This window comes from Oncorhynchus tshawytscha, linkage group LG10 (assembly GCF_018296145.1).
Source record: "Oncorhynchus tshawytscha isolate Ot180627B linkage group LG10, Otsh_v2.0, whole genome shotgun sequence".
Taxonomy (NCBI): Eukaryota; Metazoa; Chordata; class Actinopteri; order Salmoniformes; family Salmonidae; genus Oncorhynchus; species Oncorhynchus tshawytscha.
The window spans coordinates 73068766-73090660 of record NC_056438.1 but is presented as its reverse complement, the minus strand read 5'-3'; the positions used below and the strand labels follow the sequence as shown (position 1 = coordinate 73090660).

The window sequence follows — 21895 nt, the reverse complement described above, 5'->3', positions numbered from 1 at the left end:
ATACTCAAATATTTACAAAAATGTGAGGGGTGTACTCACTTTTGTGATGTACTGCATACATCCGTGTGTGTAGGTTATGTCTATTATAGTATCTTACAAACAGTGTTGGGATAATCAGAATTGGTTGGTAACATAGGTAAGATGTTTTATATTCATCATATGTTTGTAAGTTACTTCTCATCAAGAATGTTATTTTAGTATAATACTGTGGCAGGGTTGCAGTATCTGTTCTATGTCAAGACTAAGTTGCATGGGCCGCAGAGAGGGGAGAGGTCAAGGTGTCATCATGTGTAAACATATCTTTTGCTCCACTGTGTCTGTGTGCCAGTCACTCCCTACTTTTCCCATTGGGGAGAGGAGGATGGCAGTGTCTGGAATCATTCTATGCTCCCCGTAAGCTTGTCCAAGATTGGTTGTATTTAGAATTGGTTGTATCTAAATGACAATTTGATATATGCCTGTTGATATGGAGGATTGGTTTATGGTTCTAGGGTTTGAGTAAGGAGACAAAGCTGAACGATTTATTATGACTATGCTGTCTGACTATGTGTGTTCTTTGCTATTAAAGGATCTCATGAAAAATATTTCTCTATTACAAATACGATAACTTTGGCATGTGTCAATTACCTCTGATTCTGCGCAGTTTCAAACCAGAGACCTTTAGCATTTTAAGTGACAGTGCAAACCAAGACACTACAGAAACTGCTGCTTGAATTGTCATCAAGGAGTAAACCAAATATTACAGATATTCATTGCACAAAGTCAAATTTCCAAAATATGGAATTCATGAAAAATATTTCTCTATTACAAATAAGATCAAATTTATTTATATAGCCCTTCGTACATCAGCTGATATCTCAAAGTGCTGTACAGAAACCCAGCCTAAAACCCCAAACAGCAAGCAATGCAGGTGTAGAAGCACGGTGGCTAGGAAAAACTCCCTAGAAAGGCCAAAACCTAGGAAGAAACCTAGAGAGGAACCAGGCTATGTGGGGTGGCCTCTTCTGGCTGTGCCGGGTGGAGATTATAACAGAACATGGCCAAGATGTTCAAATGTTCATAAATGACCAGCATGGTCGAATAATAATAAGGCAGAACAGTTGAAACTGGAGCAGCAGCACAGTCAGGTGGAAGTTGAAACTGGAGCAGCAGCATGGCCAGGTGGACTGGACAGCAAGGAGTCATCATGTCAGGTAGTCCTGGGGCATGGTCCTAGGGCTCAGGTGTTGAAACTGGAACAGCAGCATGGCCAGGTGGACTGGGGACAGCAAGGAGTCATCATGTCAGGTAGTCCTGGGGCATGGTCCTAGGGCTCAGGTCCTCCGAGAGAGAGAAAGAAAGAGAGAAGGAGAGAATTAGAGAATGCACACTTAGATTCACACAGGACACCGAATAGGACAGGAGAAGTACTCAGATATAACAAACTGACCCCAGCCCCCGACACATAAACTACTGCAGCATAAATACTGGAGGCTGAGACAGGAGGGGTCAGGAGACACTGTGGCCCCATCCGAGGACACCCCGGACAGGGCCAAACAGGAAGGATATAACCCCACCCACTTTGCCAAAGCACAGCCCCCACACCACTAGAGGGATATCTTCAACCACCAACTTACCATCCTGAGACAAGGCTGAGTATAGCCCACAAAGATCTCCGCCACGGCACAACCCAAGGGGGGCGCCAACCCAGACAGGATGACCACAACAGTGAATCAACCCACTCAGGTGACGCACCCCCTCCAGGGACGGCATGAGAGAGCCCCAGTAAGCCAGTGACCCAGCCCCTGTAATAGGGTTAGAGGCAGAGAATCCCAGTGGAAAGAGGGGAACCGGCCAGGCAGAGACAGCAAGGGCGGTTCGTTGCTCCAGAGCCTTTCCGTTCACCTTCCCACTCCTGGGCCAGACTACACTCAATCATATGACCCACTGAAGAGATGAGTCTTCAGTAAAGACTTAAAGGTTGAGACCGAGTTTGCGTCTCTGACATGGGTAGGCAGACCGTTCCATAAAAATGGAGCTCTATAGGAGAAAGCCCTGCCTCCAGCTGTTTGCTTAGAAATTCTAGGGACAATTAGGAGGCCTGCGTCTTGTGACCGTAGCGTACGTGTAGGTATGTACGGCAGGACCAAATCAGAGAGATAGGTAGGAGCAAGCCCATGTAATGCTTTGTAGGTTAGCAGTAAAACCTTGAAATCAGCCCTTGCTTTGACAGGAAGCCAGTGTAGAGAGGCTAGCACTGGAGTAATATGATCAAATTTTTTGGTTCTAGTCAGGATTCTAGCAGCCGTATTTAGCACTAACTGAAGTTTATTTAGTGCTTTATCCGGGTAGCCGGAAAATAGAGCATTGCAGTAGTCTAACCTAGAAGTGACAAAAGCATGGATTAATTTTTCTGCATCATTTTTGGACAGAAAGTTTCTGATTTTTGCAATGTTACGTAGATGGAAAAAAGATGTCCTTGAAATGGTCTTGATATGTTCTTCAAAAGAGAGATCAGGGTCCAGAGTAACGCCGAGGTCCTTCACAGTTTTATTTGAGACGACTGTACAACCATTAAGATTAATTGTCAGATTCAACAGAAGATCTCTTTGTTTCTTGGGACCTAGAACAAGCATCTCTGTTTTGTCCGAGTTTAATAGTAGAAAGTTTGCAGCCATCCACTTCCTTATGTCTGAAACACATGCTTCTAGCGAGGGCAATTTTGGGGCTTCACCATGTTTCATTGAAATGTACAGCTGTGTGTCATCCGCATAGCAGTGAAAGTTTACATTATGTTTTCGAATAACATCCCCAAGAGGTAAAATATATAGTGAAAACAATAGTGGTCCTAAAACGGAACCTTGAGGAACACCGAAATTTACAGTTGATTTGTCAGAGGACAAACCATTCACAGAGACAAACTGATATCTTTCCGACAGATAAGATCTAAACCAGGCCAGAACATGTCCGTGTAGACCAATTTGGGTTTCCAATCTCTCCAAAAGAATGTGGTGATCGATGGTATCAAAAGCGGCACTAAGGTCTAGGAGCACGAGGACAGATGCAGAGCCTCGGTCCGATGCCATTAAAATGTCATTTACCACCTTCACAAGTGCCGTCTCAGTGCTATGATGGGGTCTAAAACCAGACTGAAGCATTTCGTATACATTGTTTGTCTTCAGGAAGGCAGTGAGTTGCTGAGCAACAGCCTTCTCTAAAATTTTTGAGAGGAATGGAAGATTCGATATAGGCCGATAGTTTTTATATTTTCTGGGTCAAGGTTTGGCTTTTTCAAGAGAGGCTTTATTACTGCCACTTTTAGTGAGTTTGGTACACATCCAGTGGATAGAGAGCCGTTTATTATGTTCAACATAGGAGGGCCAAGCACAGGAAGCAGCTCTTTCAGTAGTTTAGTTGGAATAGGGTCCAGTATGCAGCTTGAAGGTTTAGAGGCCATGATTATTTTCATCATTGTGTCAAGAGATATAGTACTAAAACACTTGAGCGTCTCTCTTGATCCTAGGTCCTGGCAGAGTTGTGCAGACTCAGGACAACTGAGGTTTGGAGGAATACGCAGGTTTAAAGAGGAGTCCGTAATTTGCTTTCTAATAATCATAATCTTTTCCTCAAAGAAGTTCATGAATTTATCACTGCTAAAGTGAAAGTCATCCTCTCTTGGGGAATGCTGCTTTTTAGTTAGCTTTGCGACAGTATCAAAAAGGAATTTCGGATTGTTCTTATTTTCCTCAATTAAGTTAGAAAAATAGGATGATCGAGCAGCAGTAAGGGCTCTTCGGTACTGCACGGTACTGTCTTTCCAAGCTAGTCGGAAGACTTCCAGTTTGGTGTGGCGCCATTTCCGTTCCAATTTTCTGGAAGCTTGCTTCAGAGCTCGGGTATTTTCTGTGTACCAGGGAGCTAGTTTCTTATGAGAATTTTTTTAGTTTTTAGGGGTGCAACTGCATCTAGGGTATTGCGCAAGGTTAAATTGAGATCCTCAGTTAGGTGGTTAACTGATTTTTGTCCTCTGGCGTCCTTGGGTAGGCAGAGGGAGTCTGGAAGGGCATCAAGGAATCTTTGTGTTGTCTGTGAATTTATAGCACGACTTTTGATGTTCCTTGGTTGGGGTCTGAGCAGATTATTTGTTGCAATTGCAAACGTAATAAAATGGTGGTCCGATAGTCCAGGATTATGAGGAAAAACATTAAGATCCACCACATTTATTCCATGGGACAAAACTAGGTCCAGCGTATGACTGTGACAGTGAGTGGGTCCAGAGACATGTTGGACAAAACCCACTGAGTCGATGATGGCTCCGAAAGCCTTTTGGAGTGGGTCTGTGGACTTTTCCATGTGAATATTAAAGTCACCAAAGATTAGAATATTATCTGCTATGACTACAAGGTCCGATAGGAATTCAGGGAACTCAGTGAGAAACGCTGTATATGGCCCAGGAGGCCTGTAAACAGTAGCTATAAAAAGTGATTGAGTAGGCTGCATAGATTTCATGACTAGAAGCTCAAAAGACGAAAACGTCTTTTTTTTTTTTTTTTTTTTGTAAATTGAAATTTGCTATCGTAAATGTTAGCAACCCCTCCGCCTTTGCGGGATGCACGGGGATATGGTCACTAGTGTAGCCAGGAGGTGAGGCCTCATTTAAAACAGTAAATTCATCAGGCTTAAGCCATGTTTCAGTCAGGCCAATCACATCAAGATTATGATCAGTGATTAGTTCATTGACTATAATTGCCTTTGAAGTAAGGGATCTAACATTAAGTAGCCCTATTTTGAGATGTGAGGTATCATGATCTCTTTCAGTAATGACAGGAATGGAGGTGGTCTTTATCCTAGTGAGATTGCTAAGGCGAACACCGCCATGTTTAGTTTTGCCCAACCTAGGTCGAGGCACAGACACGGTCTCAATGGTGATAGCTGAGCTGACTACACTGACTGTGCTAGTGGCAGACTCCACTATGCTGGCAGGCTGGCTAACAGCCTGCTGCCTGGCCTGCACCCTATTTCATTGTGGAGCTAGAGGAGTTAGAGCCCTGTCTATGTTGGTAGATAAGATGAGAGCACCCCTCCAGCTAGGATGGAGTCCGTCACTCCTCAGCAGGTCAGGCTTGGTCCTGTTTGTGGGTGAGTCCCAGAAAGAGGGCCAATTATCTACAAATTCTATCTTTTGGGAGGGGCAGAAAACAGTTTTCAACCAGCGATTGAGTTGTGAGACTCTGCTGTAGAGCTCATCACTCCCCCTAACTGGGAGGGGGCCAGAGACAATTACTCGATGCCGACACATCTTTCTAGCTGATATGCACGCAGAAGCTATGTTGCGCTTGGTGATCTCTGACTGTTTCATCCTAACATCGTTGGTGCCGACGTGGATAACAATATCTCTATACTCTCTACACTCGCCAGTTTTTTTTTTTAGCTTTAGCCAGCACCATCTTCAGATTAGCCTTAACGTCGGTAGCCCTGCCCCCGGGTAAACAGTGTATGATCGCTGGATGATTCGCTTTAAGTCTAATACTGCGGGTAATGGAGTCGCCAATGACTAGAGTTTTCAATTTGTCAGAGCTAATGGTGGGAAGCATCGGCGTCTCAGACCCCGTAACGGGAGGAGTAGAGACCAGAGAAGAATCGGCCTCTGACTCCGACCCGCTGCTTAATGGGGAAAACCGGTTGAAAGTTTCTGTCGGCTGAATGAGCGACACCGGTTGAGCGTTCCTACAGCATTTCCTTCCAGAAACCGTGAGAAAGTTGTCCGGCTGCGGGGACTGTGTCAGGGGATTTATACTACTATCTGTACTTACTGGTGGCACAGACGCTGTTTCATCCTTTCCTACACTGAAATTACCCTTGCCTAACGATTGCGTCTGAAGCTGGGCTTGCAGCACAGCTATCCTCGCCGTAAGGCGAGTACAGCGGCTGCAATTAGAAGGCATCATGTTAATGTTACTACTTAGCTTCGGCTGTTGGAGGTCCTGACGAATCGTGTCCAGATAAAGCGTCCGGAAAAAGTTGAAAAAGTTGAGGAAAAAATAAATAAAATATGAACGGTAATTAAAAAGTGAAAACCGTAAAGTTGTCAGGTAGCAAAACAGGTTGGCAACAAAACGCACAGCAACTCGAAAACAAGCCTCAGACATTATAATAATCATGACCCGTCTCATCCTCAAACATTATAATAATCATGACCCGTCTCATCCTCAGACATTATAATAATCATGACCCGTCTCATCCTCAAACATTATAATAATCATGACCCGTCCCATCCTCAGACATTATAATAATCATGACCCGTCTGTCTCATCCTCAGACATTATAATTATGATGACCCGTCTCATCCTCAGACATTATAATAATCATGACCCGTCTCATCCTCAAACATTATAATAATCATGACCCGTCCCATCCTCAGACATTATAATAATCATGACCCGTCTGTCTCATCCTCAGACATTATAATTATGATGACCCGTCTCATCCTCAGACATTATAATAATCATGACCCGTCTCATCCTCAAACATTATAATAATCATGACCCGTCTCATCCTCAAACATTATAATAATCATGACCCGTCTCATCCTCAGACATTATAATAATCATGACCCGTCTCATCCTCAGACATTATAATAATGATGACCCGTCTCATCCTCAAACATTATAATAATCATGACCCGTCTCATCCTCAGACATTGTAATAATCATGACCCGTCCAAATACCTCCTCTTTGTTTGCGTGTTTAGTTCACTAATCCAAATACACAAAGCGCGGGCACTAAGTCCAGACAAAAAGTCAAAAAAAGTTCCATTAAAGTTCGTAGAAACATGTCAAACGATGTATATAATCAATTTTTAGGATGTTTTTATCATACATCTTCAATAATATTCCAACCAGACAATTCCTTTGTCATTAGAAAGGAAAGGGAACGGAGCTCGCGCGATAAACAACTCATGGCTTTCAGCTGAGCCACTTACTCTGAGTGGTCTTATTCTCTCCCCTTTCACAATAGAAGCCTGAAACAACTTTCTAAAGACTGTTGACATCTACTGGAAACCGTAGGAAGTGCAATCTGACCCCATTTACACTGGATATTGGATAGGCAATCACTTGAAAAACTACAAACCTCAGATTTCCCACTTCCTGGTTGGATTTTTCTCAGGTTTTCGCCTGCCATATGAGTTCTGTTATACACACAGACATCGTTCCAGCAATTTTAGAAACTTCAGAGTGTTTTCTATCCATATCCACTAATAATATGCATATCCTAGCTTCTGGGCCTGAGTAGCAGGTAGTTTACTCTGGGCATGCTTTTAATCCGGATGTGAAAATACTGCCCCTAAACAATTTTAAAGCAATGCTACCAAATACTAATTGAGTGTATGTAAACTTCTACAGAGCAGGGTCAGTCAGTTAGAGGAGAGAAGCTGTAGCTGTACAGACTACAGAGCAGGCTCAGTCAGTCAGAGGAGAGAAGCTGTAGCTGTACAGCCTACAGAGCAGGCTCAGTCAGTCAGAGGAGAGAAGCTGTAGCTGTACAGACTACAGAGCAGGCTCAGTCAGTCAGAGGAGAGAAGCTGTAGCTGTACAGACTACAGAGCCAGCAAAGCAGCAGACCAGCCAACCCCCTGGTGTTCACTAATCACTGCTGGTAGACTTTGTTCAGCTCACTGCAGTCAGCCTGGTCTTCCATTCCCATTCATCTTTACCCTCTGTTTACCTCTCTGTCTACCCCTCTGTTTACCCCTTTGTTTACCTCTCTGTTTACCTCTCTGTTTACCCCTCTGTTTACCTCTCTGTTTACCTCTCTGTTTACCCTCTGTTTAAGTCTCTGTTTACCTCTGTTTACCTCTCTGTTTACCCCTCTGTTTACCACTCTGTTTACCCCTCTGTTTACCCCTCTGTTTACCTCTCTGTTTACTTTCTGTTTAACTCTCTGTTTACCTCTCTGTAAACCTTCTGTTTACCTCTGTTTTACCTCTCTGTTTACCTCTGTTTTACCTCTCTGTTTACCTCTCTGTTTACCTTCTGTTTACCTCTCTGTTTACCTCTATTTTACCTTCTGTTTACCTTCTGTTTACCTCTCTGTTTACCTTCTGTTTACCTCTCTGTTTACCCTATGTTTACTTTCTGTTTAACTCTCTGTTTACTTTCTACCTGCTTGTTTCTGTTTACCTCTCTGTTTACCTCTGTTTTACCTCTCTGTTTACCTCTCTGTTTACCTCTCTGTTTACGTCTCTTTTACCTCTGTTTACCTTCTATTTACCTCTCTGTTTACCTCTCTGTAAACCTTCTGTTTAACCCTGTTTTACCTCTCTGTTTACCTCTGTTTACTTTCTGTTTAACTCTCTGTTTACCTCTCTGTAAACCTTCTGTTTACCTCTGTTTAACTCTCTGTTTACCTCTCTGTAAACCTTCTGTTTACCTCTGTTTTACCTCTCTGTTTACCTCTCTGTTTACCTGTTTTACCTCTGTTTACCCCTCTGTTTACCTCTCTGTTTACCTCTGTACCTCTCTGTTTACCCTGTGTTTACCTCTCTGTTTACCTCTCTGTTTACCCCTCTGTTTACCCTCTGTTTACCCCTCTGTTTACCCCTCTGTTTACCCCTCTGTTTACCTCTCCGAGGAAGATAAAAGGGCTTCATTGCCAAAATCCTGAAGTACCCCATTAAGTTACATCACAGCTGGGAAACGAGGCCTAGATGTTTAGATGATCCCTTTAAGTTACATCACAGCTGGGAAACGAGGCCTAGATGTTTAGATGATCCCTTTAAGTTACATCACAGCTGGGAAACGAGGCCTAGATGTTTAGATGATCCCTTTAAGTTACATCACAGCTGGGAAACAAGGCCTAGATGTTTAGATGATCCCTTTAAATTACATCACAGCTGGGAAATGAGGCCTAGATGTTTAGATGATCCCTTTAAATTACATCACAGCTGGGATACGAGGCCTAGATGTTTAGATGATCCCTTTAAGTTACATCACAGCTGGGAAACGAGGCCTAGATGTTTAGATGATCCCTTTAAATTACATCACAGCTGGGATACGAGGCCTAGATGTTTAGATGATCCCTTTAAGTTACATCACAGCTGGGAAACGAGGCCTAGATGTTTAGATGATCCCTTTAAATTACATCACAGCTGGGATACGAGGCCTAGATGTTTAGATGATCCCTTTAAGTTACATCACAGCTGGGAAACGAGGCCTAGATGTTTAGATGATCCGTCACGGGGAGGCCTCCCCTGCCTGTAATGAAGCCATCAATCATGCTGCATCAGTATGGTGCAGTCAAACGTGTGTGTGTGTGTGTGTGTGTGTGTGTGTGTGTGTGTGTGTGTGTGTGTGTGTGTGTGTGTGTGTGTGTGTGTGTGTGTGTGTGTGTGTGTGTGTGTGTGTGTGTGTGTGTGTGTGTGTGTGTGTGTGTGAGTGAGTGAGACAACTTTTGGCTAAAGTGTGTTCCAATGATTATTTAAAGAACTTTAGGTGTGTGTGTGTTTAATTACTGTCTGAAGTTGTAGTAGGAATACCATTAGAGAGATCATTCACTCTCTTAACTGTGATTCCCTTAGATTTCCTTCCTCTAGGCTCTTCTATAAATCAAATCAAAATTAAATTTCAAATCAAATCAAATGTTATTTGTCACATACACATGGTTAGCAGATGTTAATGCGAGTGTAGCGAAATGCTACACAACTTCCTGTTGTGTTGTCAGACAGAGCTAGTGAAGAACACTACCCCCACTACTTCCTGTTGTGTTGTCAGACAGAGCTAGTGAAGAACACTACCCCCACTACTTCCTGTTGTGTTGTCAGACATAGAGCTAGTGAAGGACACTACCCCCACTACTTCCTGTTGTGTTGTCAGACAGAGCTAGTGAAGGACACTACCCCCACTACTTCCTGTTGTGTTGTCAGACATAGCTAGTGAAGAACACTACCCCACTACTTCCTGTTGTGTTGTCAGACAGAGCTAGTGAAGAACACTACCCCCACTACTTCCTGTTGTGTTATCAGACAGAGCTAGTGAAGAACACTACCCCCATTACATCCTGTTGTGTTGTCAGACATAGAGCTAGTGAAGAACACAACCCCCACTACTTCCTGTTGTGTTGTCAGACAGAGCTAGTGAAGAACACTACCCCCACTACTTCCTGTTGTGTTGTCAGACATATAGCTAGTGAAGAACACTACCCCCACTACTTCCTGTTGTGTTGTCAGACATAGCTAGTGAAGAACACTACCCCCACTACTTCCTGTTGTGTTGTCAGACATATAGCTAGTGAAGAACACTACCCCCACTACTTCCTGTTGTGTTGTCAGACATAGCTAGTGAAGAACACTACCCCCACTACTTCCTGTTGTGTTGTCAGACAGAGCTAGTGAAGAACACTACCCCCACTACTTCCTGTTGTGTTGTCAGACATAGAGCTAGTGAAGGACACTCATGTTTCTAATCAACTTATGGTGATGTCATTGATAAATACTTCCCTCTTGTCTTCAGGCCAACATGACGGTGTGGTTTATGACTGCTCACGTTTCCATGGCATTGCGTTGATTAGGCTTTACTGATCAGGAAATTGACGATTCTCTCCTCTCCTAGGTTGTGGTAACAGCTCTATGAGCAGTGACATGTACGATGCTGGCTACCACTCCATCACCAACATAGACTACTCCTCTGTGTGCATCGACACCATGAGTGCCAGGCATGATGCCACATGCCCGGGCATGACCTGGCACCAGATGGACGCGCGCCAGCTCTCCTTCACGGACGCCTCATACGACGTGGTCCTGGAGAAGGGCACCCTGGACGCCATGCTGGTGGAAGAGAAGGACCCTTGGAAGGTGTCCTCGGAGACTGCCTGTCTCATTGACCAGGTACTCAGGGAGGTAAGAAGCAGTATACACGTGCACGTGCACACACAGACACAAACTCTGTTTGTTTTTAGCAGAGACTTGAATGATTGGCCTGTCTGTTCAGACAGCAGGCGAATTAAAGGAGGATGAAACAGAGGACTGGTGGACAGATGGGAAGATGGTCTCTCTCTCCTCTTTTAGAAAAACTCCATCTGAACTCAGTCACAGGGCCTGTTTCCAACTGCTTATGTTATAATGGTGCAGTCTCTTCCACTCCCTTTCTCACCTCCCTCCCTCTCTCTCACCTCCCTCCCTCACTCCACCATTTAATTTCTCCTCTCTCTACCATCCTCACCTCCCTCCCTCACTCCACTATTTCATTCCTCCTCTCTCTACCACCCTCACCTCCTCTCTCACTCTCTCTCACCCTCTCTCACCTCCTCCCTCACCTCCTCTCTCACCTCTTCTCACCTCCTCTCTCACCTCCTCTCTCTCCTCTCTCATCTCCTCTCTCATCTCCTCTTCTCACCTCCTCTCACCTCCTCTCTCACCCCTCTCAGCTCCTCTCTCATCTCCTCTTCTCACCTCCTCTCACCTCCTCTCTCACCCCCTCCTTGTCTCTTCCTGTGTGTCTCTTCCTGTGTGTCTCTTCCTGTCTGTCTCTTCCGGTCTGTCTCTTCCTGTCTGTCTCCTCCTGTGTGTCTCTTCCTGTCTGTCTCTTCCTGTGTGTCTCTTCCTGTTTGTCTCTTCCTGTTTGTCTCTTCCTGTTTGTCTCTTCCTGTGTGTCTCTTCCTGTGTGTCTCTTCCTGTTTGTCTCTTCCTGTTTGTCTCTTCCTGTTTGTCTCTTCCTGTGTGTCTCTTCCTGTGTGTCTCTTCCTGTTTGTCTCCTCCTGTCTGTCTCCTCATGTCTGTCTCCTCCTGTCTGTCTCTTCCTGTCTGTCTCTTCCTGTCTGTCTCTTCCTGTGTGTCTCTTCCTGTTTGTCTCTTCCTGTTTGTCTCTTCCTGTTTCTCTCTTCCTGTTTGTCTCTTCCTGTGTGTCTCTTCCTGTTTGTCTCCTCATGTCTGTCTCCTCATGTCTGTCTCCTCCTGTCTGTCTCCTCCTGTCTGTCTCCTCCTGTCTGTCTCTTCCTGTTTGTCTCTTCCTGTTTCTCTCTTCCTGTTTGTCTCTTCCTGTGTGTCTCTTCCTGTTTGTCTTCTCATGTCTGTCTCCTCATGTCTGTCTCCTCCTGTCTGTCTCCTCCTGTCTGTCTCCTCCTGTCTGTCTCCTCCTGTTTGTCTCTTCCTGTTTGTCTCTTCCTGTTTGTCTCTTCCTGTCTGTCTCTTCCGGTCTGTCTCTTCCTGTCTGTCTCTTCCTGTCTGTCTCTTCCTGTCTGTCTCTTCCTGTCTGTCTCTTCCTGTCTGTCTCCTCCTGTCTGTCTCCTCCGGTCTGTCTCCTCCGGTCTGTCTCTTCCTGTCTGTCTCTTCCGGTCTGTCTCTTCCTGTCTGTCTCCTCCTGTCTGTCTCTTCCGGTCTGTCTCTTCCGGTCTGTCTCTTCCGGTCTGTCTCTTCCTGTTTGTCTCTTCCTGTTTGTCTCTTCCTGTTTGTCTCTTCCTGTTTGTCTCTTCCTGTTTGTCTCTTCCTGTGTGTCTCTTCCTGTTTGTCTCCTCATGTCTGTCTCCTCATGTCTGTCTCCTCCTGTCTGTCTCTTCCTGTCTGTCTCTTCCTGTCTGTCTCTTCCTGTGTGTCTCTTCCTGTTTGTCTCTTCCTGTTTGTCTCTTCCTGTTTCTCTCTTCCTGTTTGTCTCTTCCTGTGTGTCTCTTCCTGTTTGTCTCCTCATGTCTGTCTCCTCATGTCTGTCTCCTCCTGTCTGTCTCCTCCTGTCTGTCTCCTCCTGTCTGTCTCTTCCTGTTTGTCTCTTCCTGTTTGTCTCTTCCTGTCTGTCTCTTCCTGTCTGTCTCTTCCGGTCTGTCTCTTCCTGTCTGTCTCTTCCGGTCTGTCTCTTCCTGTCTGTCTCTTCCGGTCTGTCTCTTCCTGTCTGTCTCCTCCTGTCTGTCTCTTCCGGTCTGTCTCTTCCGGTCTGTCTCTTCCGGTCTGTCTCTTCCGGTCTGTCTCTTCCTGTTTGTCTCTTCCTGTGTGTCTCTTCCTGTTTGTCTCTTCCTGTTTGTCTCTTCCTGTTTGTCTCCTCATGTTTGTCTCCTCATGTCTGTCTCCTCATGTCTGTCTCCTCATGTCTGTCTCCTCCTGTCTGTCTCCTCCTGTCTGTCTCCTCCTGTCTGTCTGTCTCCTCCTGTCTGTCTCCTCCTGTCTGTCTGTCTCCTCCTGTCTGTCTCCTCCTGTCTGTCTCTTCCTGTCTGTCTCCTCCTGTCTGTCTCTTCCTGTCTGTCTCTTCCTGTCTGTCTCTTCCGGTCTGTCTCTTCCTGTCTGTCTCTTCCTGTCTGTCCCTTCCGGTCTGTCTCTTCCGGTCTGTCTCTTCCGGTCTGTCTCTTCCTGTTTGTCTCTTCCTGTCTGTCTCTTCCTGTCTGTCTCTTCCGGTCTGTCTCTTCCTGTCTGTCTCTTCCTGTCTGTCTCCTCCGGTCTGTCTCTTCCTGTCTGTCTCTTCCTGTCTGTCTCTTCCTGTCTGTCTCTTCCTGTCTGTCTCCTCCTGTCTGTCTCCTCCTGTCTGTCTCCTCCTGTCTGTCTCTTCCGGTCTGTCTCTTCCGGTCTGTCTCTTCCTGTCTGTCTCTTCCGGTCTGTCTCTTCCTGTCTGTCTCTTCCTGTCTGTCTCTTCCTGTCTGTCTCTTCCTGTCTGTCTCTTCCTGTCTGTCTCTTCCTGTCTGTCTCCTCCTGTCTGTCTCCTCCGGTCTGTCTCCTCCGGTCTGTCTCTTCCTGTCTGTCTCTTCCGGTCTGTCTCTTCCTGTCTGTCTCCTCCTGTCTGTCTCTTCCGGTCTGTCTCTTCCGGTCTGTCTCTTCCGGTCTGTCTCTTCCTGTTTGTCTCTTCCTGTTTGTCTCTTCCTGTTTGTCTCTTCCTGTTTGTCTCTTCCTGTTTGTCTCTTCCTGTGTGTCTCTTCCTGTTTGTCTCCTCATGTCTGTCTCCTCATGTCTGTCTCCTCCTGTCTGTCTCTTCCTGTCTGTCTCTTCCTGTCTGTCTCTTCCTGTGTGTCTCTTCCTGTTTGTCTCTTCCTGTTTGTCTCTTCCTGTTTCTCTCTTCCTGTTTGTCTCTTCCTGTGTGTCTCTTCCTGTTTGTCTCCTCATGTCTGTCTCCTAATGTCTGTCTCCTCCTGTCTGTCTCCTCCTGTCTCTCTCCTCCTGTCTGTCTCTTCCTGTTTGTCTCTTCCTGTTTGTCTCTTCCTGTCTGTCTCTTCCTGTCTGTCTCTTCCGGTCTGTCTCTTCCTGTCTGTCTCTTCCGGTCTGTCTCTTCCTGTCTGTCTCTTCCGGTCTGTCTCTTCCTGTCTGTCTCCTCCTGTCTGTCTCTTCCGGTCTGTCTCTTCCGGTCTGTCTCTTCCGGTCTGTCTCTTCCGGTCTGTCTCTTCCTGTTTGTCTCTTCCTGTGTGTCTCTTCCTGTTTGTCTCTTCCTGTTTGTCTCTTCCTGTTTGTCTCCTCATGTTTGTCTCCTCATGTCTGTCTCCTCATGTCTGTCTCCTCATGTCTGTCTCCTCCTGTCTGTCTCCTCCTGTCTGTCTCCTCCTGTCTGTCTGTCTCCTCCTGTCTGTCTCCTCCTGTCTGTCTGTCTCCTCCTGTCTGTCTCCTCCTGTCTGTCTCTTCCTGTCTGTCTCCTCCTGTCTGTCTCTTCCTGTCTGTCTCTTCCTGTCTGTCTCTTCCGGTCTGTCTCTTCCTGTCTGTCTCTTCCTGTCTGTCCCTTCCGGTCTGTCTCTTCCGGTCTGTCTCTTCCGGTCTGTCTCTTCCTGTTTGTCTCTTCCTGTCTGTCTCTTCCTGTCTGTCTCTTCCGGTCTGTCTCTTCCTGTCTGTCTCTTCCTGTCTGTCTCCTCCGGTCTGTCTCTTCCTGTCTGTCTCTTCCTGTCTGTCTCTTCCTGTCTGTCTCTTCCTGTCTGTCTCCTCCTGTCTGTCTCCTCCTGTCTGTCTCCTCCTGTCTGTCTCTTCCGGTCTGTCTCTTCCGGTCTGTCTCTTCCTGTTTGTCACTTCCTGTTTGTCTCCTCCTGTCTGTCTCTTCCTGTGTGTCTCTTCCTGTGTGTCTCTTCCTGTTTGTCTCTTCCTGTTTGTCTCTTCCTGTTTGTCTCTTCCTGTGTGTCTCTTCCTGTCTGTCTCTTCCTGTCTGTCTCTTCCTGTTTGTCTCTTCCTGTTTGTCTCTTCCTGTCTGTCTCTTCCTGTCTGTCTCTTCCTGTCTGTCTCTTCCTGTCTGTCTCTTCCTGTCTGTCTCCTCCTGTCTGTCTCCTCCTGTCTGTCTCTTCCGGTCTGTCTCTTCCTGTCTGTCTCTTCCTGTCTGTCTCTTCCTGTCTGTCTCTTCCGGTCTGTCTCTTCCTGTCTGTCTCTTCCTGTCTGTCTCTTCCGGTCTGTCTCTTCCTGTCTGTCTCTTCCTGTTTGTCTCCTCCTGTCTGTCTCTTCCTGTCTGTCTCTTCCTGTCTGTCTCTTCCTGTTTGTCTCTTCCTGTGTGTCTCTTCCTGTGTGTCTCTTCCTGTCTGTCTCTTCCAGTCTGTCTCTTCCTGTCTGTCTCTTCCTGTCTGTCTCTTCCTGTCTGTCTCTTCCGGTCTGTCTCTTCCTGTCTGTCTCTTCCTGTCTGTCTCTTCCGGTCTGTCTCTTCCTGTCTGTCTCTTCCGGTCTGTCTCTTCCAGTCTGTCTCTTCCTGTTTGTCTCTTCCTGTGTGTCTCTTCCTGTTTGTCTCTTCCTGTTTGTCTCTTCCTGTGTGTCTCTTCCTGTGTGTCTCTTCCTGTTTGTCTCTTCCTGTTTGTCTCTTCCTGTTTGTCTCTTCCTGTGTGTCTCTTCCTGTGTCTCTTCCTGTTTGTCTCCTCATGTCTGTCTCCTCATGTCTGTCTCCTCCTGTCTGTCTCTTCCTGTCTGTCTCTTCCTGTCTGTCTCTTCCTGTGTGTCTCTTCCTGTTTCTCTCTTCCTGTTTGTCTCTTCCTGTGTGTCTCTTCCTGTTTGTCTCCTCATGTCTGTCTCCTAATGTCTGTCTCCTCCTGTCTGTCTCCTCCTGTCTCTCTCCTCCTGTCTGTCTCTTCCTGTTTGTCTCTTCCTGTTTGTCTCTTCCTGTCTGTCTCTTCCTGTCTGTCTCTTCCGGTCTGTCTCTTCCTGTCTGTCTCTTCCTGTCTGTCTCTTCCTGTCTGTCTCCTCCTGTCTGTCTCCTCCGGTCTGTCTCCTCCGGTCTGTCTCTTCCGGTCTGTCTCTTCCGGTCTGTCTCTTCCGGTCTGTCTCTTCCTGTCTGTCTCCTCCTGTCTGTCTCTTCCGGTCTGTCTCTTCCGGTCTGTCTCTTCCGGTCTGTCTCTTCCTGTTTGTCTCTTCCTGTTTGTCTCTTCCTGTGTGTCTCTTCCTGTTTGTCTCTTCCTGTTTGTCTCTTCCTGTGTGTCTCTTCCTGTGTGTCTCTTCCTGTTTGTCTCCTCATGTCTGTCTCCTCCTGTCTGTCTCCTCCTGTCTGTCTCCTCATGTCTGGCTCCTCCTGTCTGTCTCCTCCTGTCTGTCTCCTCCTGTCTGTCTCCTCCTGTCTGTCTCCTCCTGTCTGTCTCTTCCTGTCTGTCTCCTCCTGTCTGTCTCTTCCTGTCTGTCTCTTCCTGTCTGTCTCTTCCTGTCTGTCTCTTCCGGTCTGTCTCTTCCTGTTTGTCTCTTCCTGTCTGTCCCTTCCGGTCTGTCTCTTCCGGTCTGTCTCTTCCGGTCTGTCTCTTCCGGTCTGTCTCTTCCTGTCTGTCTCTTCCTGTCTGTCTCTTCCTGTCTGTCTCCTCCGGTCTGTCTCTTCCGGTCTGTCTCTTCCTGTCTGTCTCTTCCTGTCTGTCTCTTCCTGTCTGTCTCCTCCTGTCTGTCTCCTCCTGTCTGTCTCCTCCTGTCTGTCTCTTCCGGTCTGTCTCTTCCGGTCTGTCACTTCCTGTTTGTCTCCTCCTGTCTGTCTCTTCCTGTGTGTCTCTTCCTGTGTGTCTCTTCCTGTTTGTCTCTTCCTGTTTGTCTCTTCCTGTGTGTCTCTTCCTGTCTGTCTCTTCCTGTCTGTCTCTTCCTGTCTGTCTCCTCCGGTCTGTCTCTTCCTGTCTGTCTCTTCCTGTCTGTCTCTTCCTGTCTGTCTCTTCCTGTCTGTCTCTTCCTGTCTGTCTCCTCCTGTCTGTCTCCTCCTGTCTGTCTCTTCCGGTCTGTCTCTTCCTGTTTGTCACTTCCTGTTTGTCTCCTCCTGTCTGTCTCTTCCTGTCTGTCTCTTCCGGTCTGTCTCTTCCAGTCTGTCTCTTCCTGTTTGTCTCTTCCTGTTTGTCTCTTCCTGTGTGTCTCTTCCTGTCTGTCTCCTCCTGTCTGTCTCCTCCTGTCTGTCTCTTCCGGTCTGTCTCTTCCGGTCTGTCTCTTCCTGTTTGTCACTTCCTGTTTGTCTCCTCCTGTCTGTCTCTTCCTGTCTGTCTCTTCCTGTCTGTCTCTTCCGGTCTGTCTCTTCCAGTCTGTCTCTTCCAGTCTGTCTCTTCCTTTTTGTCTCTTCCTGTTTGTCTCTTCCTGTGTGTCTCTTCCTGTGTGTCTCTTCCTGTGTGTCTCTTCCTGTTTGTCTCTTCCTGTTTGTCTCTTCCTTTGTGTCTCTTCCTGTGTGTCTCTTCCTGTGTGTCTCTTCCTGTGTGTCTCTTCCTGTTTGTCTCTTCCTGGTTGTCTCTTCCTGTGTGTCTCTTCCTGTGTGTCTCTTCCTGTCTGTCTCTTCCGGTCTGTCTCTTCCGGTCTGTCTCTTCCGGTCTGTCTCTTCCTGTCTGTCTCTTCCTGTCTGTCTCTTCCTGTCTGTCTCCTCCTGTCTGTCTCCTCCTGTCTGTCTCTTCCGGTCTGTCTCTTCCGGTCTGTCTCTTCCTGTTTGTCACTTCCTGTTTGTCTCCTCCTGTGTGTCTCTTCCTGTCTGTCTCTTCCGGTCTGTCTCTTCCGGTCTGTCTCTTCCGGTCTGTCTCTTCCTGTCTGTCTCTTCCTGTCTGTCTCTTCCTGTCTGTCTCCTCCTGTCTGTCTCCTCCTGTCTGTCTCTTCCGGTCTGTCTCTTCCGGTCTGTCTCTTCCTGTTTGTCACTTCCTGTTTGTCTCCTCCTGTCTGTCTCTTCCTGTCTGTCTCTTCCGGTCTGTCTCTTCCAGTCTGTCTCTTCCTGTCTGTCTCTTCCTGTCTGTCTCTTCCTGTCTGTCTCCTCCTGTCTGTCTCCTCCTGTCTGTCTCTTCCGGTCTGTCTCTTCCGGTCTGTCTCTTCCTGTTTGTCACTTCCTGTTTGTCTCCTCCTGTCTGTCTCTTCCTGTCTGTCTCTTCCGGTCTGTCTCTTCCAGTCTGTCTCTTCCTGTGTGTCTCTTCCTGTCTGTCTCCTCCTGTCTGTCTCCTCCTGTCTGTCTCTTCCGGTCTGTCTCTTCCGGTCTGTCTCTTCCTGTTTGTCACTTCCTGTTTGTCTCCTCCTGTCTGTCTCTTCCTGTCTGTCTCTTCCTGTCTGTCTCTTCCGGTCTGTCTCTTCCAGTCTGTCTCTTCCAGTCTGTCTCTTCCTTTTTGTCTCTTCCTGTTTGTCTCTTCCTGTGTGTCTCTTCCTGTGTGTCTCTTCCTGTGTGTCTCTTCCTGTTTGTCTCTTCCTGTTTGTCTCTTCCTTTGTGTCTCTTCCTGTGTGTCTCTTCCTGTGTGTCTCTTCCTGTGTGTCTCTTCCTGTTTGTCTCTTCCTGGTTGTCTCTTCCTGTGTGTCTCTTCCTGTGTGTCTCTTCCTGTCTGTCTCTTCCGGTCTGTCTCTTCCGGTCTGTCTCTTCCGGTCTGTCTCTTCCTGTCTGTCTCTTCCTGTCTGTCTCTTCCGGTCTGTCTCTTCCTGTCTGTCTCTTCCTGTCTGTCTCTTCCTGTCTGTCTCTTCCTGTCTGTCTCTTCCTGTCTGTCTCTTCCTGTCTGTCTCTTCCTGTCTGTCTCCTCCTGTCTGTCTCCTCCTGTCTGTCTCCTCCTGTCTGTCTCTTCCGGTCTGTCTCTTCCTGTTTGTCTCCTCCTGTCTGTCTCTTCCTGTCTGTCTCTTCCTGTCTGTCTCTTCCGGTCTGTCTCTTCCGGTCTGTCTCTTCCTGTGTGTCTCTTCCTGTGTGTCTCTTCCTGTGTGTCTCTTCCTGTGAGTCTCTTCCTGTCTGTCTCTTCCTGTTTGTCTCTTCCTGTGTGTCTCTTCCTGTGTCTCTCTTCCTGTGTGTCTCTTCCTGTGTGTCTCTTCCTGTGTGTCTCTTCCTGTGTGTCTCTTCCTGTTTGTCTCTTCCTGTGTGTCTCCTCCTGTCTGTCTCCTCCTGTCTGTCTCTTCCTGTGTGTCTCTTCCTGTTTGTTTCTTCCTGTTTGTCTCTTCCTGTTTGTCTCTTCCTGTGTGTCTCTTCCTGTTTGTCTCCTCATGTCTGTCTCCTCCTGTCTGTCTCCTCCTGTCTGTCTCCTCCTGTCTGTCTCCTCCTGTCTGTCTCCTCCTGTCTGTCTCTTCCTGTCTGTCTCTTCCGGTCTGTCTCCTCCTGTCTGTCTCTTCCTGTCTGTCTCTTCCGGTCTGTCTCTTCCGGTCTGTCTCTTCCTGTTTTTCTCTTCCTGTTTGTCTCTTCCTGTTTGTCTCTTCCTGTGTGTCTCTTCCTGTGTGTCTCTTCCTGTGTGTCTCTTCCCGTGTGTCTCTTCCCGTTTGTCTCTTCCCGTTTGTCTCTTCCCGTTTTTCTCTTCCCGTTTGTCTCTTCCTGTTTGTCTCTTCCTGTGTGTCTCTTCCTGTGTGTCTCTTCCTGTTTGTCTCTTCCTGTTTGTCTCTTCCTGTTTGTCTCTTCCTGTGTGTCTCTTCCTGTTTGTCTCCTCATGTCTGTCTCCTCCTGTCTGTCTCCTCCTGTCTGTCTCCTCATGTCTGTCTCCTCCTGTCTGTCTCCTCCTGTCTGTCTCTTCCCGTCTGTCTCTTCCGGTCTGTCTCTTCCTGTTTGTCTCTTCCTGTTTTATTTTTCTTCACCCCACTACATCTCCCATCCCTCTGCAGAAGCACATCTGTCAGGATTCAACCCAAATGTGTGTGTGTGTGCTTGTGAGAGCTTGGTAATGAGTGTGTATGCTCCTGTGTGTGTGTGTGTGTGTGTGCGTGCGTGTTCGCTGTGTGTGTGTGTTTTATTGTATATATACATGTAGGTGGGAGTGTGTTTGGGTGGCTGTATAGAATCTTCTTTGATCGTAGTGGAACACAAACACCCCTCTCAAAAAGAGGAAGGGCGGGGGGAGGGGATGCGAGAGAAAGGGAGGGAGTGAAAGATTTAGGGAGAGAGGTGGACATTGTCAAATAGGGGAGACATGTACCAGAACTGGAAGAGTGAAACTATGTGACAGAGGAGAATGCAGACATAGAGAAAGAGCGAGAAAGGGAGAGAATGAGAGAGAAAGAGAGCGAGTGGGAGACAGAAACCAAAACGGACAGAAAGCTAATGAGCAGTGCGCCAGTGTGATAGGGAGGGGATGAAGGTAGAGAGTGAGGGAGGGAGGATGGTTGTGAGGGAGGGAGGTAGCGAGGGAGGGTGGGAAGGAGGTAGAGAGTGAGGGAGGGAGGAAGGTAGCAAACGAGGGAGGTAGTGAGGGAGGGAGGTAGCGAGGGAGGGAAGGAGGGTGGTAGTGAGGGAGGGAGGTAGCGAGGGAGGGAGGGAAGGAGGTAGAGAGTGAGGGAGGGAGGAAGGTAGCGAACAAGGGAGAGGTAGTGAAGGAGGGAGGTAGCGTGGGAGGGAAGGAGGGTGGTAGTGAGGGAGGGAGGTAGCGAGGGAGGGAGGGAAGGAGGTAGAGAGGGAGGGAGGGGGAGGAAGGTAGCGAACGAGGGAGGGAGGTAGTGAGGGAGGGAGGTAGCGAGGGAGGGAAGGAGGTAGAGAGTGAGGGAGGGAGGAAGGTAGAGAGGGAGGGAGGTAGTGAGGGAGGGAGGTAGCGAGGGAGGGAAGGAGGTAGAGAGTGAGGGAGGGAGGAAGGTAGCGAACGAGGGAGGTAGCGAGGGAGGGAAGGAGGTAGAGAGGGAGGGAGGGAGGAAGGTAGCGAACGAGGGAGGTAGCGAGGGAGGGAAGGAAGGAGGTAGAGAGGGAAGGAGGGGGAAGCGGAACACACTTTCATCTAGAGTCTGTTATGTGAATGTTTCATCATAAAAGCAAAAAGAATATTAAAGCAAGTGGTTGAAAAAATAGGAAAACTCACAAAATGGCGTCAGCAGAGGGCGGGCAAAACAGAGTAGACTGTAGTAACACAGAAGACATTTAAACTGTAGACTGTAGTAACACAGGAGAGAGTTATACAGTAGACTGTAGTAACACAGGAGACATTTAAACAGTAGACTGTAGCAACACAGCAGAGAGTTAAACAGTAGACTGTAGTAACACAGGAGAGAGTTAAACAGTAGACTGTAGCAACACAGGAGAGAGTTAAACAGTAGACTGTAGTAACACAGGAGAGAGTTAAACAGTAGACTGTAGCAACACAGGAGAGAGTTAAACAGTAGACTGTAGTAACACAGGAGAGAGTTAAACAGTAGACTGTAGCAACACAGGAGAGAGTTAAACAGTAGACTGTAGTAACACAGGAGAGAGTTAAACAGTAGACTGTAGCAACACAGGAGAGAGTTAAACAGTAGACTGTAGTAACACAGGAGAGAGTTAAACAGTAGACTGTAGCAACACAGGAGAGAGGATTCACCAAAACGTATTGGTTGAGTACACAATGTCTACACACTCAATGTACACACACTCACATATACACACACATATACACACACTCACGTACACACACTCACATACATACACATACACACACACTCACATAACCACTCACATATACACACACACACACACATATGCACACTCGCATACACACACACTCACATATACACACACTCACATACACACACACTCACATATACACACACTCACATACATACACACACTCACATATACACACACTCACTCACATATACACACACTCACATACACACACACTCACATATACACACACTCACATATACACACACTCACAT

General features: G+C 47.2%; 1 protein-coding gene across 1 annotated transcript in view; it reads left to right on the top strand.

The window, feature by feature from the left end:
• Positions 1-10603: 10603 nt before the first annotated feature.
• Positions 10604-21895, top strand: part of ece2a (endothelin converting enzyme 2a) — a 167820-nt gene continuing 156528 nt past the window's right edge. Inside the window, exon 1 of the mRNA XM_042329595.1 lies at positions 10604-10873. Within this exon, the coding sequence (XP_042185529.1) occupies positions 10604-10873 (270 nt within the window). The remainder of the gene's footprint in view (positions 10874-21895) is intronic.